Raw genomic sequence first — 14,779 nt, 5'->3', positions numbered from 1 at the left:
TCGCAATTGCTGGATCTCTAAGCGCTTTTAAGCAGAGTTATCAATACCTCAGGTAGGCTCATCTTTTAATACAAAGTAATGCAGATATTAGTTATTTTCTCTTCAGGAGACACTGGGCTGATGAAATTAGAATCTGTAAATTTAGGTGAGTGAATGGCCCATCAAAAGCTATGAAAATCTGTGCACTTATATAGCATATGCTTTAAACTGCATTTAACCAGAATACTTGACATCTAGCAAAAGGTAAAAGAATTAGGACTCCAAAGAAGTGCGCAATTAACCAAACTGTGCATTTATGTGGGCTTCACTATATTTCTCAATTGGTACAAATAAGTGACTAATTCTATTTTGCAAATGTTGGAATAGGGTTCATGAACTGTTCATCTTTTTTCTCAGCATGGAAAGGGGTAGACTTAATTCACATTACAGGAAACTTTGTGCTATCCGGCACCCACGGGACCGAGCTGCTGCCGTTGCCTCAAAACTGCCGTACTCTCCAGAGTTAATGTTGAGAGATACAGAGATTCTTATCTCCGTATTTGACAACAAACACTGTTGCTTAGCAACAGCTTCTAAACACTTGGGTGTGGCCCTAAAGCTCTGTAGCTGAAGCTGTTGCTATAGCTACAGACCTTGCACAGCTTGACTTTTTTTTTTGCTTTGTTTGAACAAACAAAAAGAATAAAAAACGGCTGCTGATTTTTGCCGGTGGCTCCAGATTGCCGGATAGCTCACCTCCGGATAGCACAAAGTTTCCTGTACCATCAAAAGCAAAATATGATCTTCAATTATAAAATTAGATGTGGATCCCTAGGAAGTTATAAATTTAGTTTAATGAACACATACTTCAGCAAAAGTAACTATGGGTACAGGCACACTTACTTTGTTATTGTCCCATCAATATCGGATATAATAACCTGATCATCCCAGTTCCAGAGGTAAATGGTACCTTCACATCGGCAGGTTCCCTGATATTGAGTTGTCACGCTGAACACTGCATTATTTGGGCCATCTTTCAGGTTCAGACTTCTCTGCAAGGCATAAAGAAACAAATATGTAATGCGGATAATTCAACACTGTAAAATTAAATACTGCTGCTTCACTCCAAACAAGGAAACGTCATCTGCCTAAATTGCATTATCTTCAATCATGAAGAAGTGTACCTTGCCCACATTACACTTTTCAAGGCACTGTCATTTTAAAAAAATCAACTTATAATATTGGTACAGGAAACTTTGTGTTATCTGGAGGCTAAATGTCCGGCAAGCTCGAGCCACCAGCAAAAATCAGGAGCCGTTTTTTTCTTTTCGTTGCTTTTTTCCCCCCCCCCAGTCAGGCACTGCAAGGTCTGTAGCTATAGCAACAGCTTCAGCTAGAGACGCTTGCAGCTGCAGCCGACTGTTTAGAAGCAACAGCGTTTGTTGTCAGATACGGAGATGAAAACCTCCGTATGCTTCAACATTAGAGCTGGAGTGTCCGGCAGTTTTGAGGGAACGGCAACAGCTCGGTCCCGTCGGTGCCAGATAGCACAAAGTTTCCTGTAACTCAATGTTAACCTGAGGCACAAATTTCATGCCCATCTATATTTTTTAAATACAGTCTTGGGGGGTTGGGGGGGGGGGCGGCGGGTAGAGTGGAGAGATAGCCAGTCATTGACCTGGAACGTCAAATTCTGATTGACCTCAGCAGTTTATAAGTAACTACAATAACTCCATTTAGAGCACTGGCCACAAGGGGCATTCTGGGTTAGCACCACAACCATGCGCCAGGCTGCAGACAAGTGTAAACAATGCTACAGGAGGTCTGCCGGTAACAATATAAAATTAGAATGGTGTACAAGTACCATTCCAATTGAGATCCACAGGGGATCTGTGGCGTCTGTGAGCAGGCAAAGCAACAGCGTAGCTCTTCAACCAATCAGACTGAAGAATCCTCACTGAGACATGCTGAGTCCAAACAGGAAGTATAAACCAGAAATTATAAATTAGATTTAAATCATGTACTGAAAGTGAAATAAAGACTGGGAAAGAAAGATGGGATTAAGAGAGAGAGAGAGAGAGAAAGATAAAAGAACGAGACAGAAAAAGTAAAAAAAAACTCCAGAACGAATTAAATTCTGAAGTAATGAGACACCACACATGTAAAATTAAATTTTCAGGGCCAGAGGTGTTGTTTGGCAGTAATTATGACGGATCACCGATGTTCCCTCTAATTTTTATTTTTTTTGAGAGTGTGCGGCCCCTTTAATGCGCTGCGTGGCCCATTCACATTTCCGCACATGCGTGGTTTTTCCATTCAATAGCCGGTGACGGGCCTGCGTAGGACCTCCAGACCGCTGCTCGGCCACACAGCTTAATGCGAACATTGCTGATCACGCTGTAAAAAAATTAATCAGCCCTAACCTTTTCTGGTGTGTATAGTGGGTAACTACCGCAACTTCACAGCCTTGCATGGATTTCAATGCCGAGTCTATCGGTGAGATACTGTTGAAGCGCAGCCTGTGGAGAAGGGTAAATCGGACTGCATCTTTCGGATTTCTGCAGTTAACTGCGCATGTACGTACTCCGAAGTTGCTGTCCAATATACTCCATAATAACAGCGAGTGCTGTTAGCCTCGCCATTGTTCTCAACGCAAAATCTGGGCCCGTGAATTGAAGCCCCACTTCAGAGACATGAGCACATTATCTAAGCTGACACTTCAGTAGGGATGCAAAAGATCCCATGCCACTATTTGAAGAGGAGCAGGGGAGTTCTCCCAGTGTCCTTGCCAGCATATATCCCACAACCAACATCACTAAAACAGTTAGCTGAGCATTCAACTCATTGCTGTTCGTGGAATCTTGCTGTGCACAAATTGGCTGCTGCTTTTTCCCAAATTACAACAATGACTACACTTCAAAAGTTATTTAATTGGCTGTGAAGCACTTTGGGATGTCCTAAAGTTGTGAAATGTATGCTCTAAATGTCAGTTCTTTCTTTATTCACCCCAGCCAGTAACTTTTCCATGTAAACTTTCTAGGTACAGCAAGTATTAAATATGAAACCGGATCAATAATTGATTTCATGATTTAAGTTATAATATGGTTGAAGCAGAGATTTAAGAACTATTTGCTTACTAGTTTTTCCGTGGACAGTCTCAGGGATTTTTTGTACGTAGCGGGACTGCTCTGACAAGGTGAATCTCGACATTTAGAACCTGGCTTTGGACGGTCCTTGATGGTACTGAAGTCATCATCACTAGAAGTTAACTCTTCCTTAGGCCTGTTCCATAAATAAATAATAAAGTATTAAAGTATTAAAAATTTAATCAAACGGCAACATTTGACATATTAAGGCAGTCATACGCAGGTTTCCTTATTACATATTACAATTGATTAGAATGTTCATAGAAAAATAAAGTATAAATTAGTATGTGCACTATATAAATTACACATTGTATATTGAAAATGAAAACACCTGTTGCCAGAAGCACATATGATATCAAAATACAAAATATCAGTCTGCATAAACAGAAACAGGGCGACTAATTTTGATAATGTTGTAGTTGAAGGAAAGCCACAGGGAACTGTTCAAAGATGTAAAAGTTGTTATGAGAGTGCTGACTTACACAAAAATCATGATGATCTTTTGGGTATTGAGAGATTAAACAGCCCCTCGAGCCTGTTCCGCCATTCAATTAGATCATGGCTGATCTGTAACTCAACTCCATTTACCAACCTTTGGTCCATATTCTTGATATCCTTACCTAACAAAAATTTATTGATCTCAGTTTTCAAAATTTCAATTAACCCAGCATCCACTGCCTTTTGGGGGAAGGAGTTCCAGATTTTACTCCTAAATAGCCTAGGTCTAATTTTAAGATTACGCCCTCTTGTTCTGGATTCCCCCACCAGAGGAAATTGTTTCTCTCTGTCTACTCTATCGAATCTTATCATTTTAAACACCTCGATTAGTTCAACCTTCTAAACTCATGCAAATACAAGCCAAGTTTCCGTAACCCATCCTTGTAAATTAACTCTTTAAACCCTGGTATCATTCTGGTGAATCTGCGCTGTACCCCTTTCCAAGGCCAAGGCAAACTTCCTGTTCCCATCCACACAATTTACTGTGCACTCAGACATACAGCTCTAGTCCTTCATCCAAGTCATTAATAAGTTTGATGAAAAGCTGAGAACCAACCGAGGTCCATCCAGCCATTCCATAAAAAAAAATCTCAGGATCAAAATACGGCTGCAAGTCATTTCCAACTTGTTTTATGTCCGTAATTTAAATTGACTGTTCTTAATCATTGACCCTTAACCTGCCCAGACACCATGAAATCCACATGCAGTTTTTAGATGCAATTTATACATTGCTATAAATTCATTTTTACCAGTTGGTCATCCTGCACAGTTGGTCTGCCAGAAGTGGTTCACCTTCTGAACCCTCAAAGCCTCTCCACCACCTGCAATACTCACATCGCCTGGATAGGTGCAGCTGCAACAACACTCAAGAACTTGGTACCATCCAGGACAGAGCATCTGCACGATGAGAGCCCCTGCCACGGTAGTCAATATGCACCCCCTGTACCATGAGCAGACTGTGGCTGCAGCATGTACTATCTACAGGATGCACTGCAGCAACTCGTCGAACTTACTTCAACAGCGGCTCTCAGCCCCTTGTTCTCCAACACCAAGGAGGACAAAAGCAGCAATATTATGGAAACACTACTTCCCTCAAAGCCACGCACTATCTTAAAATGGACATTAACTGCTATTCCTTCACGGACACAAGGTCAAAATCCTGGAATTCCCTACCGAACACCATGATGGAAGCACCATCAGCACAAGGAAAGCAGCAGTTTAAGAAGGCCCACCATCACCTTTTCATAGCAAGTAGGAATAGATAACAACCTGGGGAACAATATTTTTTTTTAAGTGGCTTAGCCACTTATACACTGGTGTGATTTTTTCTATATACAGTACTGAAAATAACCGATAAAAGCTGGATGTTGCTTCCTGTTCATAACATATATTTTGTAGTCACTGATATTTAACAACAAATGACTTAGTGAATGTTAGAAATGGTCAGGTTTATTTTAACACTTCAAAACAAAATCAGTTGCCACATATAGCTAACAACCATAACTTTTGTGAAGGTCATAAAAAGAGTTGATGCTTGAATATTACCTGCAACCCACGAGTAAGCTAGCTTGTTTAGTTTCACTTGTTTCATTCTGATCGTCACCTTTTTTGATACTGGATTCTGGCTAAAAATAAAGACACTGCGTCAAAGCTCTTTACATACACAAGGCTAAGCCGTGCAATAGCAAATCCATTACAAGGACAGTGCCTGGCTGAATTACTCAGTCTGTAACTTAAATGCATCAAAAAATGCAATCCAATCATGTAGCACATTTTTATACAAAAGATCTCTTTTTGCTATGTAGCTCCTTTCTTATATTGTGTTTACAATTGTAAAGGTCAGGTTCATTCTGAAATGAACTGAAATCTAGTCTCCATTTGTCACTATTAGCTGCCCAAATGATGTGCGCTGGCTCAGAATCAATGTAAATCTTGCATAAGTGTTAGGTAACTACAAACAGATTAACTAGCAGATTCCCATATCGTACCACTCCCCCCATCAGTAACTGTGCTGTGTGTGTGTCTGGTTTGTTCTTGCTTCATTTACTATTTCATTAAAAGTGGTAAAACAAAGAAACAGTAAAAAGAAAGCATACCTCTTTTACTGCAGAGTTTTTTCTGCGCCAGGAGAACCACCACCCACCAGTCTTTTTTGGCATCTTTTCCTTTACCAGCTTATCTATAGTTGCCTAAAATGAACAGGAACACCCAACTTAAGGATCCAGCAGCAAAAATGTAATTATGAATCCCCAAAACCACTGCACGATCAGCTTCTTTATTTCTCCTCCCTAAATACACATTATCCTAATCTAATGACACTTCAATATTTTATTGGCCCAGAACTTGGTGTCGGGGGCTTGCCGCGCGTGCAAGCCCCCGATATGCACTCACCCTGCGCGCTGACATCTGAAGCCCGGGCTTGCTTGCATTTCCTGTGACAGGCCCGGTTCAGATGTCAGCGCGCAGTGCTTACCTGATCCAGCGGCGTAGTTAGTGCGATGTGCCGGCTGGGATCAGGTGAGCACTGTACAACCAATCAGGGGAGGGGAAGGTTCATTCATGAGTTTGAGAGTAAGAACTGTCAAACTCATGAAAACTACGGGGGCCCAAAACACTATTTAAACTTTAAATAAAAATTTAAAAAACATCCCAATCATTAAATTAAGTATAAATAAGTTAAAAAAAATAATTTAAACAATAATTATTTTTTTTGAAAAAAATAAATTTTTAATAAAAAGGGTCTAAAACTAAACTTACCTTATTGTAGATTCTTTAAAATAATAAACTTGTGGGAAAAAAAATTCTAAATTACACTAAAACACCACTTGCCTGTAAAAATAAATACTTACGTGTGCTTTTTACAAGCGTAAAGACCGGAGGCCTTTAGACATGCGCAAATCCCCCAAAACAGAGGAAATCCAAGACGCACGCGCTGCCCCCTACAGTGCACGCGCTAGCCTCTTCAACTCTTGGGTTGGAGGAGAGGAAATGCCGGTTTTCAGCGCATGCGCTGTGCATGCTGAAAACCGGCATTTCCTCCGGCCAGACGCGTGAGTACCCCTTCCGTACTCACGTGTTTGGGGAGGAATTACTGCCCCATTATAACAAGAACAAATACCATTGAGCGGAGTACATTAAGTTTGAAATAATTTGAGATGTTACTACATGCGCTATTTAAGGGCACATTTATATACAAGTTAGGGAAATTTTCTCAAGGAAAAGACAAGTATGTTTTTCAAAAGTGCCAGTTAAGCTGCCTTGGGCATTGCGTCTGAAGACATATTGTAGAAATACTCAATGGTTTATAAAATGGACAATAACAATACTAGACAACACTATTGGTTTTTCCGTTGATCCGGTTAGCAGGTTTAAAAATATTTGATGACCAGTCCACACCTGAAACATCAACTTGTCCTCACTATAGATACTGCCTGACATGCTGAGTGTTTCCAGCATCTTCTGTTTGTTTCCAGATTTCCAGCATCGAGAGTTTCTTGTTTAAAATATTGGGACAGGGTTCACATAGGAGAGGCAGTAAAGAAAGAAAGCTCAGACAATTACATAATTACCTTTGCCTCAAGGTTGTATTATGAGTTGCCCTTTTGTTTAATGGGTAAATGCACCATGAGATGCATTATTGGGCCATGTAGAATTCATCATGTGTTTCATTGCTGAGTCATTCAGAGCAGGAAAGCCTCTGATCTATGCTGAATGAGCTGATCTCAGCCAATGTAACAGTAATGGTAGAACAACTGGCCTCATTATTCTCCAGAGTGAAGAAGGGGAGAGGGAAGAAAAGAAAAATATCAGTCAAGGTTCCCGATCACTAGCTAGTGGCCACTGCAGATGTGAACACCAGGTGAGGGAAGGAGAGACTGCAAGACATGCCATACTCAAATCGCCCACCAATCCTCACTATCTAAACTCACACATAGAGAACAGTCAATTCAGCAGGATGTTGAAGAGTTACCGACACCCAAAGAACCATATTTTAGCATTGGTCGCTGTCTTCAGTAGAGGGACAAGCAACAATTATTTTACTTGGGAGACAGTGCACTGAAAAATAGGATGTGTTTTTACAGCTCTGAAAAATAGGATGCGCTTTTACAGTTCTGAAAAATTACAACCAATAAGTATAACATTGACTAACGATTATTGGAAAAAAACATAATTCACCTTGTAATTTCTAAGTATATTATTATGCACAACCCCTTTGGTGAATCAGAACACCTTGCCAAATGTATAATGTGTACCTTGGGCAAGTTCTTCTGAAAAGCTTGAATGCAGAGAATCATGGGAGCAGCAACTGCCCAGTTGTAATACCTATAAAAAAAAAGGTCCAAGGGTTTATACCAGTGTAATAAAGAAATCTAACTTTAAAAGATTAATTTTGTACTATAACCTCCAATTTTCAATAATGCCACTTTTACCAAGTTAAAAATATGCCAACTATAGTCTTTATGAACAAGGACGAATTTTGCTATCATTCCACTTCAAATTAATTCAGTGTGTGAAACGCTTCAAACATTTAAATTTGATAATGGCCTATATAAAGCAAGTCATCCACTTCCTTCCTTCCTGCCAGACACAGCTTTCCCATTCCATGTAGAGTTAGGAAAACAATTCTACATGCTAGTTCACATCCATGCTACAGTTGATGAGGCTATTTTTTATGACACTCTCTCATCAAGACCTGGAATTGGAGTCAGAGGTTTAGGGAGCATGTGCTCGAGGCAGAAAAAGCATACTCCAACAGGAAACTCAGTCTGCCATTTTGAATTATTTACATGACTAAACAGCCATTTTAGGAATTCAAGCTTTTTTATGGTGCCAATTTTGAAATCAGAATTATCAGCACCTTTTGATTATTGTGTTCAGAGCATAATTCTGAACATTGTGTTCAGAATGCTACATGTTGTGATGGATGTTTATGGGCTTGCTGGCTTCCGTTACCCAGAATTAGTCCAAAATCCACATACAGGCATACAATTAAATAAATGAAGCGTGCAAAAATTAAGAATCTTCAGTACATACTTAATTATTAGAGAAATTCAATACACGGGAGTGAACAGGTCAGGATGGAACAAAGAAAGTTGTTGAAAAAAACACCTGTAAACAATCAGAATAGCTGTACTATTACTAAAATAAAAACAGGAAATATACAGCAGGTCACTCAGCACCTGCAAAGAGCAAAGACAGGTTAACGTTTTGGGTATAATTTTTTTTTCCACTCAACAGTTGACTGACTTGCTGTATATTGCCAGCATTTTCCGATTTCTTTTCCGATTTTCATAAATTGCAGAGGTGTTTTATTTGTATTTCACCAATATTAAATCAGGATAAACACCAATATTAAATCAGGATAAACACAATGTGCTTATATAACATTTGCATATTGATTATTTTAGCCAATTTTCGCACATTTCTGAGAATTCAATATTTTATACCAGATTGCAAACTACCATTTTGTGAAAACAGAAACTTAAGCGGCTGTATAATAATATACTAAGTGTTTGAGGCAGCTTTTTGTAACAATATGTATTGTTATGGAGTTTATGAACTTACTTTTTATTGATTCCAATAACCAAATTTGGATCATCAATAATTCCAGGATTTTCAACCAGCTCCTGGTATGTGACCATGTGCTGCACAAATTTCTCTGTGGCACAGTTAATAAACTGTTAATAAACAATCATTTCAAGAGTCTCAGCTGAGAAAGACTACCATGCATGCAAAGAATTTGGCATTGACATCTCACATTCTTAAAATAAAACACAAAGCTAAATGACTAATCACAACTTGGCCAACTGATCAGATAATATACAAATCGTCCATCAAAGTCAATCAACCTAGTTCCAAGAAACAAAAACAAAAAACTTGATGATTTGTTCTTTTGGTGATGCTTGTCCATTTACCGCTGCCTTCCTACTGGTGGCAAAACATTCCATTCTCTCACATTGAAATTGCGTTTAGGTGGAGGGGAGATGAGGAGAAATTTTGTTGGGATCTGGAACGTTCTACCTGGAAAACTGGTGGAAGCCGATTCCAGAAATAACTTTAAAAGGGAGTTGGACGGGTACTTGAGGGTGTGGAACTTACAGGGTTATGGACAAAAAGCGGGGATGTGGGACTAAGCACGACTGCTCTTTCGAAGAGCTGGCACAGGCATGACGGGCTGAATGGCCTCCTTCTGTGCTGTAGGATTCTATGATTCTAGGTGACTATACACACTCTCTGGGAACATTTGATGCACAGCACCTTCGTGAAGTAAATGTGTATTTTTTTTAAGTATATATTTTGCAGACTGACACCGCAAATGCGAGTTTGTATACTGCAATTAGTTTTTTTCAAAAAATCCAGTATTTAATATTGTGTTTCATTAATTAAGGTCGACTACATTCGTGGCAAAATTAACTATCTCTTGGCCCAATCTTTACATTTTTCCTCCTACAAATGATAAAGAAAAGTTGTGGACCAAGTCATAAGCACTACTGAAGCACCCATCGGTGCATCTCCTGTTGCAGTTCTTCACCAGTTAACGAAGAGAGTAAGCTTTCAAACTTGGCAGTTTAGAAGACTTTTGTATAAATTGCAGATGAAAAAAAGAATTGCACCAATGCAAAACACATTTATATTTGTACTTTAAAAAAAACGTATAGGTACTTAAAAAAATGTGTAGGTACTTAAAGAAAGCAATCAAAATTCAATAAAACAGATTTGTAATAACAGTTGCACCAGGCCTGGAAGAATTTTCACACATCATGTTAGCTAAAGGCAACGCAAAGAATATTTAAGTACCAACATGCAGAAGACACAACAAAAACATTTTTAAAAGAGAAATGAAAAAAAAAAGCAATATCCTGAGTGATCAATAGTCAGGCAGAACGGTTATTGTATCCAGCGCAATCAAAAATATTAGAATTCTCCACATACAGACTACAGAAATTAGTGATCAAATAAATGTTGGATAATGACCATTTAAGTCACTGTATTCCAGTTCACTGTACCTTGGGAAATCTCATTGTTATCACTGAGACCACCACACAGAGAGAGATTTACATCGGGCAGTTCGCTAGCCGAATCAGACAGATAGTCCGTGCCACTATCTCCAGCTGCACTTCCTACTGATTGTGGAGATTGGGACTCTGAATGTGTACCAGGTTCATTCAACTGCTTAGAACCCAAATCCTGTTCACTGAAAAGGAAGCAGCAGCAGTTATGTCCAGTAGTAGACGAAATAATTAAATGCAATATATTTTGCTGAAATGACAAATTACACATCAATCAGCAAATTTAAACACAAAGCATCTTGTGGTAATGCTTAGAGTGTGGTGATTTGATTACATACATCCTGTACCTGTGGCATTAACATCATAAAAAGGCAAAAGATGAGAGCCACCATGTTATAAATGGGGTGCAACACTGCTACGTTCTCGTCATGCATCCTGCGATTTCCTTTCAAGGGAAACCAAAGCAGCAAACAGCAGACCAAACCTGGACAACCCGATTCCGGTTTCAGTGGTACTGGATTAACTTGCATTGGTTCTTCACTTTTCATTCTTCAACTTAGTGTCGAAGGGCTGTCAGCTGCAAAGCGCTCAGTAATAGAGAACCTCATAAAGTTAATATCTTTCCTGCCTCTTACAAAAGTACAGGATGTTCTTTCTATTTCTTCCTCCCCTCTTAACCCAACCCCACCCCCCCCCCACCGCTGTCTCTGCACCTGCTTAATATCTGTTACATCTCCAGCTTTTTCCAGTTCTGATGAAGGGTCCCAGACCTGAAACGTTAACTCTGTTTCTCTCTCCACGGATGCTGCCTGGCCTGCTGAGTATTTCCAGCATTTTCTGTTGTTATTTCAAGAAACACATGTAGACTCCTTCTTTGCCAATATGCTTACAATAAGAGGCTAGTTCAAATCTACATGGAAGAGCTATTTATGTGATATATGTTATTGTTAACGTGGAGACCTTACCAACTACTTCGTTTCACTTTGACATTGTATAAGTCGGCCAATTTAAAGTTGCCGAAGTTTATAAACCTCTTGATGAAGCCTGGAATGCCAACCTTTACCAAAGCTTCAAAATCCATCCATTTATGTTGGGGCCTTCAACAGCCACCACAACTCCCGCAGCTACAGAGAATCTGACAGAAATGGACTGGATTTTGTAGCCTGAACTTCTATAAATGATCTATACCTCTTGCATGATCTTAAACAGCCAGCCACATTCTTTTATGCATGGTGGAGGCCGGGCTACTTTCTTCACCTCAACCGAGGCACCTCAGCAGGAGGGCCACCTGTTTCCAGACTTCTCTGGAGTTCTTGGAACACCACCGCATCATTCTTACTCGGATAGATGTGATGATCCCGTAATAACTACCATCCCAAGATTAAGGTGAAAGTACAGAAAAGCAGACTGGCAAAAATACTTGAGAGTTGACTGACATGTATACAGTGTGCACACCTGTAAAAAAACGCTTACCCTCACTTCTTCAAAGCAATCTTCAAAGCAGCCACTAAATCCATCCCACATGGCTGTTAAAAAGTTTATATACCCTGTTTAGATGGGGAATGTGCAGAACTTCTGAAACAGTATGAGGAATCTGGTGACTCGGAAATAGCAAACCACTATATTGACAGCCTCAATGCCTGTTGCAACGTTAGGAAGAAACTACATCAGATATGGCATGACAACGTCTAGCAGAAAAGCATGGTCTCTCATTAGGAAGTTTGGAGCAGCACAGAAACTAGCACCCATAGGTCAGTGTAAGAAGTCCATGAACAGTATCACCACACACCTGAATAACATGGCAAATGTCAACTGGGACGAGATCTTTGAAGAATCAGTAAAGTGGAAGTGGCGTAGATGCAGAGTGGTCTCACCTCAGTGAGGAATACACCTTCCAACCATTCTCCACTGAGGAAGTGAAGATAGCAGGAAAAGCTTGCAGCCTTGACAAGATTTCACCAGAAATGTTACTACACCTTAGAAAGAAGAGCATAAAAGGGCTGAAAATCTTTATATCCCATGCCTTCCAAGAGAGAGCAAGATGCCCAAGATACTAGGGTGATAGCTATACCAAAACCAGGGAAGAATCATTCCCTCCCAGCTAGTTACTGTCCTATATCACCTCTGAAATGTGCTTAAAAACCCCTGGAGTAGCCAATTCGGCAAAGAATTATGCCCATAGTAGATGCACCTCTGAAGGGTGAGCAGGCAGGCTGCAGACCACATCTTGTGACCAAATTCTTGCTCTTACCACCTATTTAGAAAGTGGTTTCCAACAGAAGACGACAGGGGCTGTATTTCTTGATGACAGCGGCATATGATACTGTCTGACACACTGGCCTACTGGTCAAGATGTTAATGGTGTTACCTCGATCGGGTATTATGGCTACGGAGATGATGTATCAAGACAGACAATTTCAGGTGATGTTATGCAATAAGCTGAGCACATGGAGGATCCAGAAAAACAAACTCCCTCGGGGACCTGCTCTTGCTCCAACTCTAACATATTTAAAAATTATCTGCCTCTAACAATTTCCAGGCTTCAAGAGACAAAGACTTCAAAAAGAATGAGGACAACGTTAATGAAGACATTGCAGCCATCAGTGACTATAGAAAAATGTGGAGACTTTGCTATCGGGGGGGAGGAGTGTGAAATATTAGATGAAATAAACATAGCGAGAGAGGAAGTGTGAAGGGGTTTAGCAGCTTTAAAAGTGGATAAATCCCCAGGCCCGGATGAAATGTATCCCAGGCTGTTAAGCGAAGCAAAAGAGGAAATAGCAGAGGCCCTGACCATCATTTTTCAATCCTCTCTGGCTTCAGGTGTGGTGCCGGAGGACTGGAGGACTGCTAATGTGGTACCCTTGTTTAAAAAGGGAGAAAAGGATAGACCGAGTAATTACAAGCCAGTCAGCCTAACCTCGGTGGTGGGAAAATTATTGGAAAGAATTCTGAAGGACAGGATAAATCTTCATTTCGAAAGACACGGATTAATCAAGGACAGTCAGCACGGATTTGTTAAGGGAAGGTCGTGTCTGACAAACTTGATTTAATTTTTTGAGGAGGTAACAAGGAGGGTAGATGAGGGTAGTGCGTTTGATGCAGTGTATATGGGCTTTAGCAAGGCTTTTGATAAGGTTCTACATGGCAGACTGGTCACGAAGTTAAAAGCCCATGGGATCCAGGACAGTGTCAAGTTGGATTCAAAACTGTCTCGGAGACAGGAAGCCGAGGATAATGGTTGATGGGTGTTTTTGTGACTGGAAGGCTGTTTCCAGTGGGGTTCCGCAGGGCTCAGTACTAGGTTCCTTGCTTTTTGTGGTATATATCAATGATCTAGACTTGAATATAGGGGGTATGATTAAGAAGTTTGCAGATGATACTAAAATCGGCTGTGTGGTTGCTACTGAAGAAGGAAGCTGTAGACTGCAGGAAGATATCAATAAATTGGTCAGGTGGGCAGGACAGTGGCAAATGGAATTCAATCTGGAAGTGTGAGGTAATGCATTTGGGGAGGGCCATCAAGGAAAGGGAATACACATTAAATGGTAGGACACTGAGTAGTGTAGAGGAACATCATCATCATCGGCGACCACTCGAATTCGAGTATGGTATGTCCTTCATCAGTCATCTACTTGTGGGTCTTCAGGTGGCCGTGGAGGCAAATCCGAGATCCACAGACTCTACTACAGTGTGGGCATGCAAGACTATTAGTAGTGACTGGAGTATGAGTCTTCTTAAGTTGTTGTCTCTCCTTACGGCGCTGGCGTTTATCCTCAGCGGCACGCTGGAGATTCTTTTCATGTAGTGCGGCACCGTTGTGGATGCATTTTCTCCAATTGTCTCTGTCCAGTGCGATTTCCTCCCAGTTATTAATATCGATATGGAACTTTTTAAGGATTACTTTGATGTTATCTTTGTAACACTTCTTTTGACCACCAGGAGACCTCTGCCCTTCCTTCAACTGGGAGTACAGAACCTGTTTTGGGCAAAGGGACCTTGGAGTGCATGTCCACAGATCCCTGAAGGTAGCAGGCCAGGTAGATAAGGTGGTTAAGGCGGCATACGGAATGCTTGCCTTTATTAGCCGTGGCATAGAATACAAGAGCAGGGGGGTTATGCTTCAACTGTATAAAACACTAGTTA

The 14,779-nt window shown here is 40.5% G+C and overlaps 1 protein-coding gene across 2 annotated transcripts in view; it reads right to left on the bottom strand.

Annotated features, from left to right (window-relative positions):
• The window catches only part of LOC147108772 (phosphatidate phosphatase LPIN2-like), a 96,886-nt gene that overhangs the window by 15,975 nt on the left and 66,132 nt on the right, over nucleotides 1–14,779 (bottom strand). For both annotated transcript variants that reach the window (XM_086005592.1, XM_086005593.1), the window contains exons 9-15: nucleotides 10,631–10,818; nucleotides 9,189–9,282; nucleotides 7,877–7,946; nucleotides 5,720–5,812; nucleotides 5,169–5,248; nucleotides 3,117–3,261; nucleotides 883–1,031 (exon numbers count right to left, since the gene is read on the bottom strand). In XM_086005592.1, the coding sequence (XP_085861718.1) occupies nucleotides 883–1,031; nucleotides 3,117–3,261; nucleotides 5,169–5,248; nucleotides 5,720–5,812; nucleotides 7,877–7,946; nucleotides 9,189–9,282; nucleotides 10,631–10,818 (819 nt within the window). The remainder of the gene's footprint in view (nucleotides 1–882; nucleotides 1,032–3,116; nucleotides 3,262–5,168; nucleotides 5,249–5,719; nucleotides 5,813–7,876; nucleotides 7,947–9,188; nucleotides 9,283–10,630; nucleotides 10,819–14,779) is intronic.

This window comes from Somniosus microcephalus, chromosome 13 (genome assembly GCF_052327205.1).
Source record: "Somniosus microcephalus isolate GS21.2 chromosome 13, FLI_Smic_1.0, whole genome shotgun sequence".
Taxonomy (NCBI): Eukaryota; Metazoa; Chordata; class Chondrichthyes; order Squaliformes; family Somniosidae; genus Somniosus; species Somniosus microcephalus.
Note: the sequence above shows the minus strand (reverse complement) of the source record. Positions and strands in the feature narration are given on the sequence as shown.